Raw genomic sequence first — 20,659 nt, forward strand, 5'->3', positions numbered from 1 at the left:
CATAGATTTTTAATTGTGACTTTTTTTGGGGCGCTCATTGTGTGTTTTAAATGCATCACTCTGACATCTTGTTTCTTTTTGTGGTCAAAAATCAAAGAAGGATCCTTTAGAGTAGTTTTGCTTGAGGCCCATCTGTCCCTCAGTTGTTCTCCCCAGGGGGCTCCTGTAAAACTGATCAATAATCATTTCCTAACGACAGACACACTTTCAACTGCCCACTTTTTCTGAAGCTCATTCAGCAGAGTAAAGCAATCAGTCTTTCGTTTGTTTATAAAAGAGACTTGAAGCAAACAGCTGAAAGAACGTCATCCTTAAACACAGGGCAATGCATCAAGTTAAGCTTTTACCCTGTTTTACGCATTGAAATGTATTATAAATGTGGGTGCAAGATAACATGAAGTACTGTCATTGTAATTTTGAGGTTTTAACATTTTTATGGGATTTCAGAAACACTAGGGCTGCATTTATTTGTTGTAAAATATATTTAAAATTTAAAGTAGGGTTTCTATTTTAATATATTTTAATGTCATTTATGCCAAGTTTTCAGCATTATTACTTCAAGCTTCAGTGCCAAATGATCTTTCTGAAATAATTCTAATATTCTGCTTTGCTGCTTAAAGAAACATTTGTGCTTATTATAAATCTTTATTTTGATAAATAAATAGAAAGGTGAAAAGAACAGCATTTTACAATACTTATAGTCAGTGGCTTTATTTTTTCTGAATTAGAATTTAAATTTCTATTGATATAATTTTTAAGCATTTAATTTAATGTCTTCATCCTGAATTAAAGTGTTCCTATCCTGATCCTAAATTCTGAACTGTACTGAATGAATAGAAATTTTCCATTTATAGATTTTCTCTTATTTATTTATTTATTTATTTATTTATTTATTTATAATTGCGTTATAATAATAATAATAATAATATTATTATTATTATTATTATTATTATTATTATTATTATTATTATTATTATTATTATTTACAGGCAAAAACATTTAGTTCTTAAAATGCTCCTGCAATTTTCCTTTTATAGATTTTCTCTAATTATTATTATTATAATTATTATTACTATTATAAATTTTTATTATTTGTTACAATTTATTATTATTATTATTATTATTATTGCTATTATTATTATTATTATTTGTTATTATTTATTATTATAATATATTTGTATTATTATTTTTTGTTTTATGTATTTATTTAATTATTTATTCATTGATTTATTTATTTATTGTTATTATTATTATTATTATTATTATTATTATTATTATTAAAAGTAATATTATGTAGAGACAAAAATATACATTTTTTTAGTTCATAAAATGCTCCTGAAATTTTCCACACATAGATTTTCTCTTATTATTATTATTATTATTATTATTATTATTAATATTATTATTTACAGGCAAAAACATAGACCATTCTTAATTTTTTTTATCTTTTACTCAAGAAAAAACTCAAATGATCCCAGCAAAATCGCAATCTAGTGCCGAGTAATGTGTTTTTTTCTATACTCTGTGGATCAGCTGGCTGCCATATTTTTCCCCTCGGGCCACATATTGACTTTAGGAGACACCAGTTGCGTCAGAGGACTCATTTCATCGCTCAAATCCCCTCGGTATGACGTTAAAGACAGTGCATGGGCAAATCAGCTGATGGTTTTTATACTGTAGCAACACAGTTAAACTGCACCAGAGGAAATGGATTGTTCATCTGTTTGCTCGGGGCCTTGTGTTTCCTCTGTTACGCCTTTTTTGACAAATACTGGACTATTGTGAGTGATTCGCCACGTTCAAGTTTGGAATTTAAAAAATGAATCATAAGACAAATTGTAATTTCCACTAAACATCCCACAGCATTTCCATTTGCATGCTCGGAAAGATGACTTATCTTTACTCATAAAAATGAACAGCCCCTAAATCTTTGCTCCACTAGACTATTACGATGGAGTTTAGTCTTTAAACTTATTACTGGAATTTTTGGTTTTAAAGTACTGGTCACTGAAAGTAAAGACGCAAGGTGGTGGGAACTTTTCCATTTAAAGATTAGTTATAACAAAAAAAGCTTTGTTTTGATTATTGTTAGACAAGATATATCTGTGACCACAACAGTATTAGCTATTAATGTATATTTTTTTAATGTTATAAGAAGATTTTTTTGTTTGTTTTTTTAAAACATTTTTAGTTGAACCACTTCTGAAAGTTTGTTTGAAAAAAAAATTAGGCAAAAGAAAGATGTACATTTTTACTTGTAATTGATTTGGTTTCTGCAGATAAGGTGTTAAAATAAGTATCACATTATTCATTTACGTATTGGTTTTGTAATCAGATTCAGAAAAACTCATATCAAGATTTCAACTTATCGCCCTATAATCGGCTTTCAACAATCGCTACGATGTCATATTTTAAACTTTAGTTGATGTGTAATGTAGCTGTGTGAACATAAACAACATCTCTGAATGTAAGATACTCAAAGTTCAATGCAAAGGGAGACATTGGCTTTTACAGAGTTAGCTTAGCAAAGCCTACAGCAAATAGAGTTTGAGGACTACAAAAAAAAATACATCCGGACTAGTGAGATCACAAAGACTTGCTGGCGCTGTAAGGTTATAGCAGAGAAAGCTAAAATGCCACCCAAACGCTGCTATTTCCAAATAAATTTTTCTGTTCTTGTTTTTGGGCTTCCAAAGGACACGACACAAAGACAAAAGTGCTTACAGTTTAAATTTAATTATGTTCCAGAGAATAATAAAAAAAAAGATAGAGTGCTAGCATTTGGCAAAGGAGAGCTTTCAGAATCTCTCCCAGTTTAGTGCTGGATTCGGCTAAAAACTCCTCCAACAGACGAAGCTGTGGATTGTGAGCCACAACCTGTAAGTATTTTTACTTGTTAAAGTTGATCAACTGCATTCACAGTTTCTAGCGTTAGCGATATGTTGTAGCGAGGATGTATACAAGCATGTAAACAACGAGAAATGCTGTTTGGCACTCCTAACAATTTATCTACAAATTCACATTTATTAGTCAAACCGCTGTAAACACCCACAATCTTCAGCAGCACATGGAGTGTCTCTCTATGTGTGTTTCTCTATGCAGCTGCTTTCCGTACACTCTACATCTCAAATAAAAAATTTGCAAAAGATATGCAAACATTTTATATTACTTGCATATGCTTATTCCCAATATATGTAAAAGACACTTGTAAAGTTTTATTTTAGAGAGCATGAGGTGTGAGCTGTGTGCTCTTCATTTTTGTCAGATTCAGGCAGCTAACGCTACCAATAGCTGCTCTGAGCCTCTGACTGTACTGTTTACACAGGACAAAAGCGCATGCTTGTAGAGGAGTGATGGGAGCCGATCCGTGAATCACAGCACATTATGTTAGCTGACCAATCAGAGCCTCTTCAGTGCAGGCCTTTCAGAGAAACTAGGGTGTTTTCATGTTAGCGGAGTATCAGTATATAATCAAAGATAAATAAAAAAATAGCATGATTTTTTACAAATGAAGCATGTGCTTTGCATCTTATAAACACAGCCAAGCCCTAAAAAATACACCAAAGACCACTCTTTTAAGTAACAATTCATACCATTTACTACTTTACCATCTTATTACCTGCACATTATTAAGATATTAACTGTTCATGACAGCACATTACATCCCTAATATAACACTAACCATATCGTAACCTAACCCTAACCCTAACTTAACTCTAACCATAACCCTAACCAAAACCATAATCATAACCACAACTTAACCATAACCTAACTTTAACCATAACATAACCTTACAATCTAACTATAGCTTAACTCTAACCCTAACCTTAATCATAACCATACCTTAACTCTAACCATAACCTAACCATAACCAAACCCTAATCTCTCCCTAACCCTAACCATAGCCTAACCTAGTCTTCAGCCTAACCTAACCATAACTCAATAAGCAGCTAATTAGTAATTTATTGAGCTAAAAGTCTTAGTTAATGGTTTGGTAATGGTTAATAAATGAATCAAAAAGTGTGACCATTTTCACACAATTACAAGGCATTTACCGCAAATGAAATGATATATTTTTAACAGTGTTAAACAAGTTAAAGAGTTATCACTTATCAAAATCAGCACAAATTTTTTGCATCACTGCGTTTCTTTCTAAAAGCAACCAAAACATCTTCTATCTTCTATTGCATTCACTGCAGAAACTAGCTTTATTTTTATGAGTGTTAAAGAAGGCTTAGTTCCACAACAATAGCCCATTTTATGCACTAACTGCATTGAAAACCTCCAGAGTGTCTAGGGACTGAAAAACTCCAAAAACAGTTGCAGCTGTATAAGTTATGAGAATAAGTCCATTGTTATACTTTTGGCGATGATTCTTTCTGCCCGAGCCTTATGGTGGACGTGAGCTGATTCCATTTTTACTCCACAGGAAGGGCCGACTTATCATGCTGCACCCGTTTGCGTCAGGTTTCCTGTCTTTGAGAATCAACTATTGTGTCACAGGCCACATAGAGCTCACTGTAGTTTGTCTATCACTAGATACAAGTGCTAGCATTGTGCATATACAGGAGTCACCCATGTTTGCTTTTTTCATGCAACCCAAAATCAGAAAAGGTTGGGAAAATGCAAATAATCAAAGAAAGTGGTGATTTCAAAACTTACTTTGACTTGTATTTTATTGCAGACAATACAACAAACATTATTTATAATGTAAACACGCATTCCTATTTTGGCTCTTGCAACACATTTCAAAAACATTTGGAGTAGTAAAGCCTTTATCACTTTGTAATGTTGTGATTTCTTTTCACAACACTTAAAAGACGTTTTGGCACTGAGGCCGGGAAGTGCACAAAATCATTACAAAGTGTGAAACACTTTTACAAACCTCGAGACAAATAAAAAAAAAAAACATTTTTACCTCATCATAAGACACAATTACTCAGGAAAAACGATTTTACATTTAAAAAAAAAAATTAACAAGACGCAAAACACTTTTACCAGTCCCGAAACAGATTCTTTACGGACAGGGAATGTACCACACACCGAAAGTAGCGCGGTGAAAAGTGTTGTTGTTGTTGGTGGTGAGCACAGTAAATTTGTGTTGTGTTTCCTGTGTTTCCTCTACAAATATTCCTGAGAATATGACATATCCTATTCTAAAACAAATCACTTACAAAAGCTTATACGTATTCTAATATCATATATAAATCATATGAATAAACAAATAATGAGGCTATTTATTATAAAATGAATTTTTTATTATATATTGGGAAATCAAAAAAATCCTAATTTAATAATAATATTAATAATACTAAATGATGAGGATGATGATGATAATTATTATTATTTTTATTATTATGTACTAGAAATAAAAAACATAATTTAATAATGAAATTAATAATATTTAGGATGATGATGATGATGATGATAATTATTATTATTTTTATTATTATGTACTAGAAATAAAAAAATATAATTTAATAATGAAATTAATAATATTTAGGATGATGATGATGATGATGATGATTATTATTATTATTATTATTATTATTATTATTATTATTATTATTATTATTAAGTAGGATATTGTTTATTTCTTTTTTCTTTTTTAGAAAAGTCTACTTTTACAATTTGACACTTGTAAACCACAGCAGAAAGTTCTAGCCAGCAGGCTCATGTCATTTACAGTACAAATAATAAATAACCTACTATAAATGAAAATAATTTACATATGTTTGTTTGTTTTTTTTCACAAGCTTTAGAGACGTACCATAAATTCCGCTTTAAACTAATAGGTCACCTAAAGGTTTCGCTTGAGGCTGTGTTTAAAATGACATCAATGTTTTCAAAGTACACTGCTGAGGGAGCACAATTGTAAACATGAAGATCGCTGAAACTGAACTGTAAAAATACTTTGAAAGCAAATTACACTTAATGGAGATGATCTTATTGCTTTTTTATATTTAGTAATTCTAACTTTAAATGATAGAATGTTCTAAATGAATAGGGCATAAAGGGGGGTAACTGGGAATAGAGCACAGCCAGAATCTGTTTCTAACAACAGCTCCAGAGGTGTGGTTGCGAGTGCTTAAGTTTGTGACGCAGTTTGCGAATGTTTGTTGGAGCGACGGATTTGAGAAACAGCAATTCAAAAAACTATGCTTGTAACGACATAACTTGTGACCTTAGTTGGCTAACGATGGTTTTGGGAAACGCACCTCAGGACAACACATTGAAGTCGGTTTTGATATTTTTATCAGTCAACAGCTTTGGCTGTGGACTTGTGTTGTCTTCTTTCCATGTACTTGCGGTAACATGTTTCTACTCTCACGCTGATATTTTCTCAGAATAGCTCTAAATGACAAAACAATGTTTTATCATGATTTTTATAATTGTAGACTCATGTTAACCTGTGCTTTTGGACTTGTGTTAACTTGTGCCTCACAGCCCCGTGTTATCCTGTGTCTACAGTCACAAATAAGCTGAGATTTTCCATTGTGTGGTATATTCTACGTCACTTCCGGTGTGTGGTACGTTCCAGTTCAGTAAAGAATCTGTCATTGTAAATTTGTTTCGGGACTGGTAAAAGTGTTTTGCGTATTGATGATTTTTTCTAAAATGTAAATTTCTTTCGTCCTTGGTAAAATAGTTTTTCCTGTATAATTGTGTCTTATGATAGGTAAAAATGTTTTTTCAAAATGTAAATCTTAAGCTTCGAAAGAACGTTTCGCACTTTGTAATGTTGTTTTACACTTTCCGGTCAACGTAGAAGACACCAAGTGATGAAGTGTTTCAGATGTAATTTTGTCCCGTTCTTCCTGCAGACAACTCTTAAGGTGGGCAACAGTACGGGATCTTTCTTGTCACATTTTGTGCTTCAAAATGCACCACACATTCTCTATTGGAGACAGCCAAGACATTATAATGTGTGCAGAATGTGGTTTTGCATTGTCTTGCTGAAATATGTATGGGCGTGCCTGGAAAAGAGTGCAAGTTACCTTTGCGTTTTCCATACTGTCCCGACTTTTTCAGATTTAAGGTTGTAGATGAAATTGTAAATGCATTTATGCTACATGCTGCTGAACAGTTGTGCATTCCCTCAAACGTTTGTTTCTGCAGAGACACATGTCGAGTGGAGAAAACGCTGCGTTTACAATGCGGCCTGTGATGGGGTTTATGAAGAACAGATGAGAATGTTGGCAGGTCTCTGCGTTTTGAGAAGCAATGAGCTCACATGTTTGGCTCAGGACTTCATAGTTTCGTCCTCGGTAGACTTTAGCAGCAGAAACAGTGAAAGCTCTGTGAAAGATATACAGTGCTGCATTGCAAAAGTACAAATGATTTCATCAGCACTGCCCAGAGTGTGTCTATAGTTCACTTAAATCTACGCCTTATAAGTCCCAGTGAGCAAACAAGTGATGATGGTATGAAAAGTGAAATTCATCCATTTTCTTCTGGTTTTCTTTTAATTAATAGATAAAGCTACAGTAGCTCAAAAGAGGTTTTTAGGAGTTTTGTGGGGACAGCTTAATTATTTTATGATTAATCTTCTTGAATTTGTTAAGGCAACTTAATCGATTTACTGTATTTTGGAAACAACATGAAGCAATTAGGTTATTAATTTGTAGAAATGTAAGGGTATTGAACATAAAACAGTTAAGTTGCCCCCCCCCCCCCCCCATCAACTTAATCAGCTCAATTACAATTCTGAAGAGCACCAAATACATCCTTTTTTTTGCAGTTTTTGTTCTCGAATCCACCAGAGGTCGCTATGTGTACACTTTTTGAAATCTCAGATTTCTCTTGCGAGTGCCATTCATGCCTGCTGTTCTCGCGTAAATCCACTAAAAGCTGCTGTTGATGGACTGACCGATCGACTGACCCACTTTCCTCCTTCCCTAAAGCCAACCGATAGTGTTTTCAAAAGCACCAATTATACTTTTGTTTCTGGTTAATGAAATAATGTGGTTTTAACTGATTAAGTTAATTACTTCAAATAATGCAATTCATTCCTTGAAATTATTCAGCAAGTACAGTACATGTGCAAATCAAATAAAAATCTATATTTAGTTTAAAAACACAGACAAATGAACAAACTGAACAAAGGGCATTACAATATACACAGACCAACTATACAGAACATAATAATATAATTAATGCACATTTCTTTTTGAGACACATTATTATTAATAGCTTCTTCTATTAATGTATCTTTTTTTGAAAAATACATCCACAAAACCATTGAGGTTTTGGCCCTTGTAAGTAAACCAGCAGAAAGGTGCTAAATAAAATAGATTCTGATTCGAAAATGCATTTATTTATTTTTTGAGTTTGTGGTTTTAATCAGATAAAACACAATTTTTTATAAAAAAAAAATCTTTATTAAAAGTGTACAATCTCACGAACCCAAAGTCGTGTTTCGTCTCTCGTTGTCAAACAATACTAAAAAATTATGTTAAAACTGTTGTGGTAAAGTCAGTTTATCTGCTGTGAACATCAGCAGTTCATCCCCGGGATGCAACCAGAATAATGGTCAAACATCTATTAGTGCATGCTTAAAGGGGGTGGAGCAGTAAAGCAGCAACATTGGTGGTGACAATCAATCCACAATAATTTAGCATTAGGCTAAATAATTAGGCTGCATTTTATTTATTTATTGAAATATTGTGAATTTACATAAGTACATTTAAATGAATAATATCAACAGAAAAATCATATTGGGGTGGCCACAGGGGTGGCCAGAGTTTATATAGGGGTGGCAGTGGCAGGAAAGTTGTCTGTACAGAGATAAGCGGTGAGCTGGTAAGCAAGAAAGGAGTGACGTCATACCGCCCGTAGCGTTTGTTTTAAAGACAAAATGCCGCCATACGTACTTCTGTCTACATAATTCGCAATCTCCAGAAATGTATATAGGGCTACGTTTTCAGAATGAGCCTGTTTTGAAAAAAAACGGCTGCTTGGTAAAGATTTCAAATCTGTTTGAGGGATTGATTTAAGAGTAAGTTGCTTACAAATTTTTGGAATTTTTAAAATGTAATTAATTAGTTAAAAATAAAGAAAGCTGCTAATTATAGGATAAAAATTACAGTAAAAAAACAATAAATATTACAGTTTGGGGGAAAAAATATGTATTTCAATTGATATTTTAAATGTATTTTATTTCTCTGATAAAAGCTTAATTTTCATCCTCATGACTCCAGTCTTCGATGATCCTTCAGAATTACTCTGATAACATAATTTGCTGCCCAACCTGTGTTGAAAATAGTTGAGCTGCATAATATAAAATTACAATTAATTATTTTTCAAAATTCGTAAATAAAAATTTAAAAAGAGATGATTCATTATTCTAAATTATTCCTAAAAAAAAAAAAAAAACAATTGGTCCAAACTTTTTTTTAAAAAATAGTCTAATCATAAGTTGTCTAAGCAAGTTTTTAAAAAAAATGTTTGTAACAATGGATAAAATGATATAATTAACGTGCTGAGTCTTTAGAAATGTACACCCAGGGAAAGACATTGCTGTCCAGAAGTGATAGGGGTCAGGTTTCCAGCACAGTCCTGTAAATAGTTAAGCTAGCATATGTTTTCAACCACAGTAATTTGAAAACCAATCAATTTGTCATGCTGCAGCGACACACACCACATTACAGTGCTTTCACTGAAGACCCGGGATCTCCTCCACCCAAACTTCACTTTCACAGGACTTTCCCTCACCAGCACATGCACTGCTGATGACTGTGATGTTTGTACATGAATACTTTTACTGTATGGTTACCATTAAAGTTGCTTAAGAAAATAACAATTTTAAAATCAGGACTGGATGTGACCTGATTTCATACTTCTGATATGGGTAAAATACACACCCTGTGTTTTTTTGAGACATAATTAAATTAGAAACAAATGCAGCATGGTGCCGTACAGTAAGAATATTAGCTATACACAGTAAAAGCACAGATGATTTGGTGCTTGAGGAATCTGAGGTCTGGCTTTGGGTGCTATATTTAGTGCTGTATTTGCTGACATGAGAGCTGTGTATTTTTAGGTGAGCGTTTATGCATACTTGTACATGCAGTGTGTTTAAAGTGCTGTCAGCGAGATCAAGTCAAGACATGGATCTGTTTTATTAAACAGCGCTGCACTTCCTCTATGGCAGGTGTCATATTTTCACTACTTTACTATGCTTTACACTTCAGGCAAAAACTTGCACTGATGAAGAAGAATCACTTTTGAGTTTACTTTTAAAAATTGAATAGCTAGGGTCTGTCTGTCTGTCTGTCTGTCTGTCTGTCGGTCTATCGTCTGTCTGTCTGTCTGTCTTCTGTCTGTCTGTCTGTCCGTTCGTCTGTCTATCATTATATCGACCTATCTATTGATCTATTAATATATCTTCAATTGTTTGTTCATTGGTTCCATCCATCCATCCATCCATCATTCGTTCATTCGTTCCATCCATCCATTCATCCATCGTTTGTTTCATTTGTTTGTTCGTTCGTTTGTTCCATCCATCATTCGTTTCATTTATCATCCATCTTTCGTTCGTTAGTTTGTTCCATCGTTCGTTCATTCATTCGTTTGTTTGTTTGTTCCATCCTTCGTTCATTTCATCCATCCATTGTTCGTTTGCTCGTTCATTCCATCCATCCATCCATCCATCCATTCATCCACCTGTCCATTCATCCATCGTTAGTTCATTCTGTCCATTGCTCATTTGTTCGTTCATTCATTTGTTCGTACGTTCCATCCATCGTTCGTTTGTTCGTTCGTTCCATCAATCCATCCATCTTTCATTAGTTAGTTCGGTCGTTCCATCCATCCGTCGTTGATCCGTTCGCTCCATCCATCGTTCATTTGTTTGTCTGTTTGTTTGTTCATTCATTTGTTTCATCCATCGTTGTTTGTTCATTCCATCCATCATTCGTTCGTTCATTTCATCCATCAATCCATCCATCCCTCGTTCATTCGTTACATCCATCCTTTGTTCGCTCATTCGTTTCATCAATCCATCCATCTTTCATTAGTTGGTGCAGTTGTTTCATCCATCCATCCATCCATCCTTCATTCGTCCGTTCGTTTTTGTCATGCATTTGTTTTATTGATCCATCCATTGTTCGTTCGTTCGTTCGTTCCATCCATTGTTCATTTGTTCATTTGATCCATCGTTCATTCCATCGTTCGTTTCATCTATCAATCCATCCTTTGTCCATTTGTTCCATCCACCCATCCATCTTACATTAGTTCATTCAGTCGTTCCATCCATCCAGTTTGTTCATTCGTTTGTTAATTTGTTCGTTCCATCCATCCATACATACATTGTTCGTTCATTCGTTCAATTCATCCTTCATTCATTCGTTCATTTGTTCCATCCATCATCCGTTGCATCCATCCATCCATCATTAGTTAGTTCATTCTTTCCTTCGTTCATTCATGCCATTCATCCATCCATGATATGTTTGTTTCATCTATCGTTCATTCCATCAATAATTAGTTTCATCCATTGTTTGTTCCATCCATTTATCTATCTACATTCCTCTGGTGTTATACTTTTCATTTTATTTTTAGATCAGAATTACAAGCATCCAAAATCAGTTCAAACATTATAATGCATGTATTTATTCCACCCATTTTCTTCTGCCGGTCCTAAGTGACCTCTGATCTGGAGTAAAACCCAATCTGCAGATGTTCCAGCAGAGTCAACAAGATCAGTATCAGCCACATGTAGCCTCAGTCAACCTAATGAGGAGACACACAGGAGAAGCAGTTAGTTAGACTATAGAGAGTGTGACTGTCTGTCAAGTGTGTGTTTCAGAGCCGGTGTGTCGTGTCTGTCGACAGGTCGCGGGTCAGCGTTACTCTCTCTGGGACGATTTCCCGGTGCAGGGCTGTCGTGAGGGTCAGGAGGAAATGACCTTGGAGGAACTGCTGAAACACATCGAGGTTAGAGCACACACACTGTCAACAGCAGACACTTACAGACATCAGACACCATTCACACTCACACCATCAAGAATGGGGGGATTAGAATATTATTATCATTATAAATTATATATATATTAGTATAAATATTGTGTGTTCAAACAAAACTGCATTGTTTGATCAAAATAAAACTGATTTAAACTTATTATCAGTAGTAGCAGTAGTAGTATAAATACTGTAATAAATTCACTGTTCAGCTTGAAATATTAGGATAACAGTTATTAGAATAACAGTTTAAATTGAGTTAATAGTTTTTATAGAAAAGCTGAATTTTCCAGTAGTATCTGGATGCAGCCTTTTTGATGCAAGCTGAGATTGCATCACTCAGCGATGCAATGTCAGACACAATGCCCTCAAATGGAGCGAGTGACATCACTTTGAGGGGTAGGGTTAGGGGTGGGGTTAGGTGAGCCCATTAAAAAGCATTGGATGCAGCTCAGATTGCACTGCTCCAGGTCTGCATCCTCTCTCGAATTTTTAGCATTATTACTTCACTGTAAAACCCAAAAAGTTAAAGTAACTCAAACCATTTGAGTTAAAAATAACAATCTATATGTGTACTGTGGATTTACTCTATTAAAGTTAAAGTAATGAGGTGATTAATCAACTCATCACTTTCAACACTGAGTTCAGAACTCTTTTCAAATGAGTAGAATTAACTTTCAGTACATTTTTAGTTAACTACACTCAACTCAAAGCTGACTGTTGGGTTTTACAGTGTTATATCTTGTCACATTACTTTGTTAATCAATATAACATGCTTATTTGGGGCAGCATGGTGGCACAGTTGGTAGCGCTCTTGCCTCACAGCAAGAAGGTCGCTGGTTCGGGCTTCGGCTGGGTCAGTTGGCATTTCTGTGTGGAGTTTGCATGTTCTATTATTTACTATTCTATTATTTGCAAATCCAAAGACATGAGCTATAGGTGAATTGGGTAGGCTAAATTGTCCGTAGTCTATGTGTAAGTGCACAGGATTTGCCTTGCGAAAGGCATCCACTGCGTAAAACATATGCTGGATAAGTTGGTGGTTCATTCCGCTGTGGCGTTCCATGATTAATAAAAGGACTAAGCCAAAAAGAAGATGAATGAATGAATGTTTAAAGGAGCAAGGACATTTTCCACAGTATTTGGTATAATATTTGAATAATCTCCTAAAAATCATACACAATACATTATAATGTGATTCTGGATATGATTGAATCAATTGAATATGTGTTTTGCATTTTAGGAGAAGCATAAGCTGAAGATCAGCGGCTTGTATTATGGACCTGCTGTGTTGTACAGTGATCTCTCCAATCATAGCGATCGCATGAAGCTGAGGTGTGTATGCTGACATTCAGCTGCTTTTGAGTTAATTCCATGTTTTTTCTTTATTATAGTCAGACCTTTAACATTTATAAAAACTTCTGCAATAAAAGTAGTGTGGTAATTTAATAGTAGTGTGTTAGTAAAAAAAAAAAAAAGAAGATAGTTTTGAAGTCTTCACAGTGTCTTCCACAAAAGCTTCTAACTCTTTAGTTTAAGTCGCAATTCATGGTATTAACAAACACTACTAGCTTAATAAACTACTAATTAGCTTTCTTAATAATATAGGTATTTGTCATTTGCATTATGGGACCTTGATCTCTCTTTCAAACCTTTTTAACCTTGGAAAGCTTACAGAGTTAGCTTAGCAAAACCTACAACGGAAGAAGTTTGGGGACTACAAAAAATACATCTGGGTTAATGAGATCATAAACGCTTGAGGTTATGTTTATTCACCACGCTCATGCACCATGCACAGCAATGGGGCGTGGCCAGATGCACGGTAATGTTACAGCTGAGAAAGCTAAAATGCCATCAAAATGCTGCTGTTTCTACAGAGCTTGTTCTGTTTCTGTATTTGTGCTTCCAAAGGACACAACACAAAGAGAGAAGTGCTTACCGTTTAATTTTAATTATGTTTCAGAGAATAATAATAAATATAGAGCTAGCCTTTGACAAAGGAGAACTTCCAGAATATCTCCCAGTTCAGTGCTGGATTCAGAACCTCTGTTTCACGTCTCATGCAAAAGACAGTGCCCACTGACAGTATAGTGTCCTCTTCACTTTTATTGGGGCATTAGGACTTACACACATTACAGGTTGAGCGCCCCCTGCTGGCCTCACTAACAGTACTGCCAACAGCAACCTAATGTTCCCATGTGGTCTCCCACCCAGGTACTGACCAGGCTCAGCCCTGCTTAGATTCAGTGAGTAACCGGTCTTGGGCTGAAGGGTAATATGGCTCTGGCGTTATGGCATGTTGTAGCAAGCATGTAAATGAAGATGTAAACAACGGGAAATGCTGTTTGGCATTGCTAACAGTTTAGTTACAAATTTATATTTATCAGTTAAACCGCTGTAAACACCCACAATCTTCAGCAGCGCATGCATTGTCTTTCTATGCGTGTCTCTCTATGCAGACGTTTTCCCTGCGTTCTACATCTCAAATAACAAACTCACAAAAGATATGTGAACATTTTATATTACTTGCACATGCTTATTCTGAATATATGTGAAAGACACTTGTCAGATTTTATTTTAGAGAGCATGAGGTGTGCTCAGGCATGTGCTCTTCATTTTCTGTCTGATTCAGGCAGCTAATGCTGCTAACAGCGTCTCTGTTAACACATCGCTAACAAGCTTGTAAGGCACATTGTTAGCTGACCAATCAGAGCCTCTTGAGGGTAGGCCTTTTGGAGGAACTAGAAAATATGGCAGCCATTTTCATGTTAGCAGTGTAGCTGAATATAATCAAAGAAAGAAATATGAAAAAATAATGTGTTTTTATTTATTTATTTACTTATTTTTTTTTTACAAATGAAGCATGAGCATGCATTGCTTTACATCTTATAAACACAACCAAGCATTTAAATACACTGTGCATCACTCCTTTTTACACTCATTTTTAATAGTTGAAAATGATATATTGTCTGGGATGGTGTTGGATATTACACTACAACAATCTTGTAATAAACCACCAGCACACTTTCTCTTATTTTAAACACATACTTCTCTCTATATATTATTTCATATACATTATTTTGTTTCAAACTACTAAACTGTCAATAAAAGTCACTTTGTTAAACTGCAGAGTTGAATTTTCAACATCAAAAGTTGACAGAGCAGAGATCAACATCCCATAATGCAATTCACAACCAAATAAACACAATGCAAATAAACAGAAAACGCTTGTGATTCACAAAATACAGAAACTGTTAATTAACAAGATTAATAAATTCTGCAAAAGTATTGTTCATTATTAATTCATGTTCTTAAACACATGAACTAACAGGAACCAATGAAATGATTTATTATAAAGTGGGAACTTTTGTTAAAGAGCGTTTTTAGGGAACAAAGGCATTGCTGCAGCAAAAAATAAAAATATTTAGTGTATTGTGTGATTACCAGTATATTATCAGCCTGAGAGCTACATGTCATTAGATTAGTCTAGACTGGAAGGTTTTGAGACTTTTTTTTTTTTGCTCCCTTAATGTTTATTTTTGGGATGATGGGGATTTTCCTAAAGCATGGTCTCCGGCTTCCAGCAGAACTGTCATTTGAAACCTCACACCTTCATTAACCCTTCACTCCCTCCCTCTGCATCTAACATTAGTCTGTTGATGGATATCAAGCTTTTCTCAAGCTCTTCCTGTCGCAGACAAAATTAGTCTCGGAGGACAAATTAAGAGGCAAAACTAAATATGTTTATTACCCCGTGTCAAGTTTAGCTGCTTCCTGCTGTTTATCTGAATGCATATGTTACTAATGTGTGCATATCTTGCACTCAGGGCTTGACATTAACTTTTCTGATCACCGGCCACTGTGGCTAGTAGATTTCCAACATTACTAGCCACTCGCCATTTTCACTTGCCACAATTTTGTTGTCGGGAAAATATATTTAATATGCATAAATTTGACTTTGACATGCAGCAAATTCCACTTTTCCAATTGATATTTGGAGCCAATTAATCAGGAAGTGACGATTTTTTTTCGCTTTGACTTTATGAATGCAAACGTTGCTTTATTCGCACGTCTTTTATGCAATAATCCAGTTTTTGCCCATAGATTTAATTTGCATCTTTGGATGGAAACATAGCTGATGTTTACTTTGTCACAATGCAATTAACTGAACTTAAACTTCCATTTCTGATTTCCATTTCATATATATATGTCTATATGTCTGATAATATTTTGTCTTCTGGAGAAAGTCTTATTTGTGTTTTTTTTTTTTGCGGCTAGAATAAAAGCAGTTTTTAATTTTTAAAAAACATTTTAGGACAAAATTATCAGCCCCTTTCAGCTATATTTTTTCAATAGTCTACAGAACAAACCATCGTTATACAATAACTTGCCTAATTACCCTAACCTGCCTAGTTAACCTAATTAACCTAGTTAAGCTTTTAAATGTCACTTTAAGCTGTATGGAAGTGTCTTAAAAAATATCTAGTCAAATATTATTTACTGTCATCATGGCAACGATAAAATAAATCAGTTATAAGAGATGAGTTATTAAAACTATTATGTTTAGAAATATGATGAAAAACCTTCTCTCTGTTAAACAGAAATAATATATATATATATATACATATACAAAATTTTTAATGTTTCCTTATTTCACTTTAAAGGCAACGAAAAGAACTTATTCGTCACTATAAAAGTAAAATGACAGCCTACACTCACACACACACACACACACACACACACACTAGTTAAAAAAAAATGCTAATCTTAGAAGAAAATATTAAATGGCATTTAGAGGTTTTTGCATCTAAACTCTTGACAATCGTCGTAATAATGTTTTATTTGTTTTTTTATTTTACAGCTATGACTTTGATCTGTAAAATGTACTAGTAAAGGCTAAGAATAGAAACATTGTTATTAATGTATGCTGTGAGTGTATTGGTTATTTAGGTATTGCTTAAAATAATTAACACTGCTTTTCTGCTAAATGTTTCTATTATTTTCACAAATCTAAAAAAAACAGCAGCTGTTTCTTTAATATGCACACAACATGCACTAAACTCGTGTAAAAAAAAAAAAATCTGTTAATGAACGCTTTCTGTATTTTGTGATTCACAAGTGTTTATTAGTTCTGTTTATTTATGGTTGTGAGTCTCCATTATGTTAGATTTATCTCTGCTCTGTCAACTTTTGATGCAGAAAGTTCAACTCAAAGTGACTTTTATTGACATTTTAGTGGTTTGAAATAATAATATACTGTATAAGATATCACATAGAACAATACGTCTGTAAAATAACATAAAATGTGCTGCCAGTTTATTACAAGATGTTTGTTGCTTAATATCCAACACCAGCCCAGACAATATATCACTTTAAACTACTAAACATGTTCAAAAAGACTCTTTTTTTTTTTAAGGTTAAAAGTTATTGGAAGAAAGATCAAGCTCCCATAATGCAATTCAAAAGCAAAAATAGATGTGAAAAATAATTTAAAAACATGAATCAAAAATACAGAAAACTGCAAATTTCCTATATGTTTTACAGTGTGGTGCTTGAGCTAGTCACTTGAGCATAACTATGAGCTTCCTGTTTCTCTCTAATTATGACTCACAGTCTATACCACACCCTTACAATAATAAACACGCTCGTACATTCGTTCACAGCAGGGATTCTTATGCAACATTATCTTATGTAAAGCCGCATGCTGATGATTTGCCTTTTTCCATTTATCATTTATGCAGCATTAGTGATTTGGTGCGCCTTGCAACCAAGCATGAAGTTGCGGATCACCAGCAGATGTTGGAGATCATTCCCTCGTTTGAAGAGGATGAAGACTGCCTGACCGTCCCGCCGATCAGATACCTGCTCAGGTGAAGCTGGAGACTGCCAAATCACATTTACATTTACAAATCACATTTACTCACACTCTTAACTACTCCGTCAGTTCGTACACTGCAGAAATTGTTGCTAAAAATAAAAGCAAATGTGCAAAATTGAATGAGGTTTTTCTTTAGGGGGAGAACATACAGTTGAAGATAGAATTATTTGGCCCCCTGTTTATTTTTTCCCCACTTTCTGTTTAATGGAGAGAAGATTTTTTTCAACACATTTCTAAACATAATAGTTTTAATAACTCATCTCTAATAACTGATTTATTTTTATCTTTGTCAGTAAATGACAGTAAATAATATTTGACTAGATATTTTTTAAGACACTTCTATACAGCTTAAAGAGACATTTAAAGGCTTAACTAGGTTAATTAGGTTAACTAGGCAGGTTAGGGTAATTAGGCAAGTTATTGTATAATGATAGTTAGTTCTGTAGACTATCAAAAAAAGGGGGGGATAATAATTATGTCCTTAAAATGGTTTTTAAAAAATTAAAAACTGCTTTTATTCTAGTCGAAATAAAACAAATAAGACTTTCTCCAGAAGAAAAAATATTATCAGACCTACTGTGAAAATGTCCTTGCTCTGTTAAACATCATTTGGGAAATACTAAAAAAAGAAAGAAAATCAAAGGGGGCTAATAATTCTGACTTCAACTGCATATACATATATATATATATATATATATATATATATATATATAGTTTTTTTGTTTTTTACTAATATACTATCAAATCAAAAGTTGCATTTGTTAATATTAACATAACTGAGTTACAATTAATCATGCACTAGGCAAATTTTGCCACCACAACAAATGTCTGTAAATGTTCTGTCTGCAAGTTCTTAAAATTTAACTGAAATATTATTTTTGACATTTTTGACGTTTTGATTTAGTGGCTAATTCGTATGAATTCGTACAATCTAATCGTTCAATTTAGTATGATTTGCTCATCACCTGGCGAAGTGGTGGCGCATTAGGTTGTGGTGTCGCCTCACAACAAGAAGGTCGCTGGTTCGAGCCTCGGCTGGGTCAGTTGGTGTTTCTGTGTGGAGTTTGCATGTTCTCCCTGCGTTCGCGTGGGTTTGCCCTGAGTGCTCCGGTTTCCCCCACAGTCCAAAGACATGCGGTACAGGTGAATTGGGTATACCCAATTCTCTATTCTCTCGCTAAATTGTCCATAGTGTATGAGTGTGTGTGGATGTTTCCCCTAGATGGGTTGCGGCTGGAAGGGCATCCGCCGCGTAAAAACGTGCTGGAAAAGTTGAATGAATGAATGCTCATCACCCAATGGCAGTTGGGTTTAGGGGCGGGGTTGGGTGCCACGCCTCCTTTTTAAAATCGTACATTTTCGTTCAACTCAACTTGTACAAATTTACGAATTAGCCACTAAACTGACAAAACGTAAAATACTTGCGTTTCCTCGTGAGATCAGGGTGAAATGGTAAGATTAATAAATCCCATTTACAAATGAATTGTTAGTTTGTTAACTAATATTAACAAACAAAACCATATTGTAAATTTGATTTTTGAAGGAGTCTCTATCATATCAATCAAAATCAACCAAAATATCAATCTTATATAGCTCAAAAAGAGACAGCAAGATGATTTTTTAAAGCTTGAAAGTTTGTGAAGTTTCTCCGATTGTAATCCTTACAATGTTTTAAAGGAGCTTTTCAGGTTTTTTCTTTTAAACACTTGATGTCTCCTGTGTGTTTGTCCCCTGTGGTTTGTTAATTCCCGCCTTCGTACTTTTGTTATGCATCTTGACCATCCACCCTTCGCTTCACTGTTATCATCATGAATGAAAACAATTCCAGAGCTGCTTCTGCTCGACTTAATCGAATCACCTTTGTGTGCGTTCAGACTTAATCACATTACAGCAGACCTGACAGCTGGCTTCTCCTATTCCGGTTGCAAGCCTAAAATGTTACTTTATTTAGCAGATTTCATTGTCATAATTCACACAATGTACAAAAATGAAAATAATTTGAAGAGGATGTCATACTTAAAAGTGCTAAATATGAAGATTGTCAGCGTTCAGAAAAAAAGTCATTGATTAATTACTGCTTTTTTCTCTGATTCTTTAATAAATTGAACTGTTGAACACTGGTGGCGTTTCTATTGCATTTGATTTACAAGAGCAACGAGCCTCGAAAAGTGATGTATCCTTTTTTTAGGCCATATTCATAAAAAAAAAAGGTGCAATAGTTTATAAACTCTTATGGGCTGTTAACAAGCTTATTTATACAATATTGTGCAGAAATCTTTCTTAATTTGTTCTAAGATCAGCTCATAACACCCCATTCACATGGGGCGTCAGCGTCAACGCTTTCCATTCACTTTGAATGGGTGACGTCAGGCGTTGCCGAACTGCTTTGTGGATCCATCGGCGCCGCTTCAGAGGCGTTGCTCGCTGCAGAAGTTGGAACTTGCTCAACTTTAAGCGCCGACGGAGACATCAGCCAATCAGATCGCTGTATGCAAATACACCAGCTCAGACAGTGGCCTATTGCTGACTAATTTCATTGATTAACCATGCTATAATGATCGCTTCAGCCCCGACTTCAGACACACCCTCTGTCGAGCGTTGACGCTGAAGCCCCGTCTGAATGGGACATGACAGTCTGATTCAAAAACAATCACGCTTGCAAAAACCCATGCGTACACATTGACAATGACGAGTGCAAAAAAAGAATCTCTGACATTAAGTTCCTGCTGGTTTCCAAACTGACCAGTCAACTCAAGTAAACGTTTGTCATCTTATAGAAAGTGAGCTCTGCTACTTTTAAAATCACTTGCTTTGACAACTGAT

At 34.5% G+C, this 20,659-nt stretch overlaps 1 protein-coding gene across 2 annotated transcripts in view; it reads left to right on the top strand.

Annotated features, from left to right (window-relative positions):
* uba7 (ubiquitin-like modifier activating enzyme 7) overlaps positions 1-19,956 on the top strand; it is a 90,961-nt gene extending 71,005 nt beyond the window's left edge. Inside the window, exons 23-26 of one of the 2 annotated variants that reach the window (XR_012408256.1) lie at positions 11,833-11,934; positions 13,202-13,293; positions 17,700-17,921; positions 18,480-19,956. Coding sequence is in view for 1 of the 2 variants with exons in the window: in XM_005155876.6 (XP_005155933.2) it covers positions 11,833-11,934; positions 13,202-13,293; positions 17,700-17,832 (327 nt within the window). In the remaining variant the exon portion in view is untranslated. Of the gene's footprint in view, positions 1-11,832; positions 11,935-13,201; positions 13,294-17,699 lie in introns of both variants that reach the window. The other variant, XM_005155876.6, reaches the window with a different exon arrangement.
* The last annotated feature ends 703 nt before the right edge of the window (positions 19,957-20,659 follow it).

This window comes from Danio rerio, chromosome 6 (assembly GCF_049306965.1).
Source record: "Danio rerio strain Tuebingen ecotype United States chromosome 6, GRCz12tu, whole genome shotgun sequence".
NCBI lineage: Eukaryota > Metazoa > Chordata > Actinopteri > Cypriniformes > Danionidae > Danio > Danio rerio.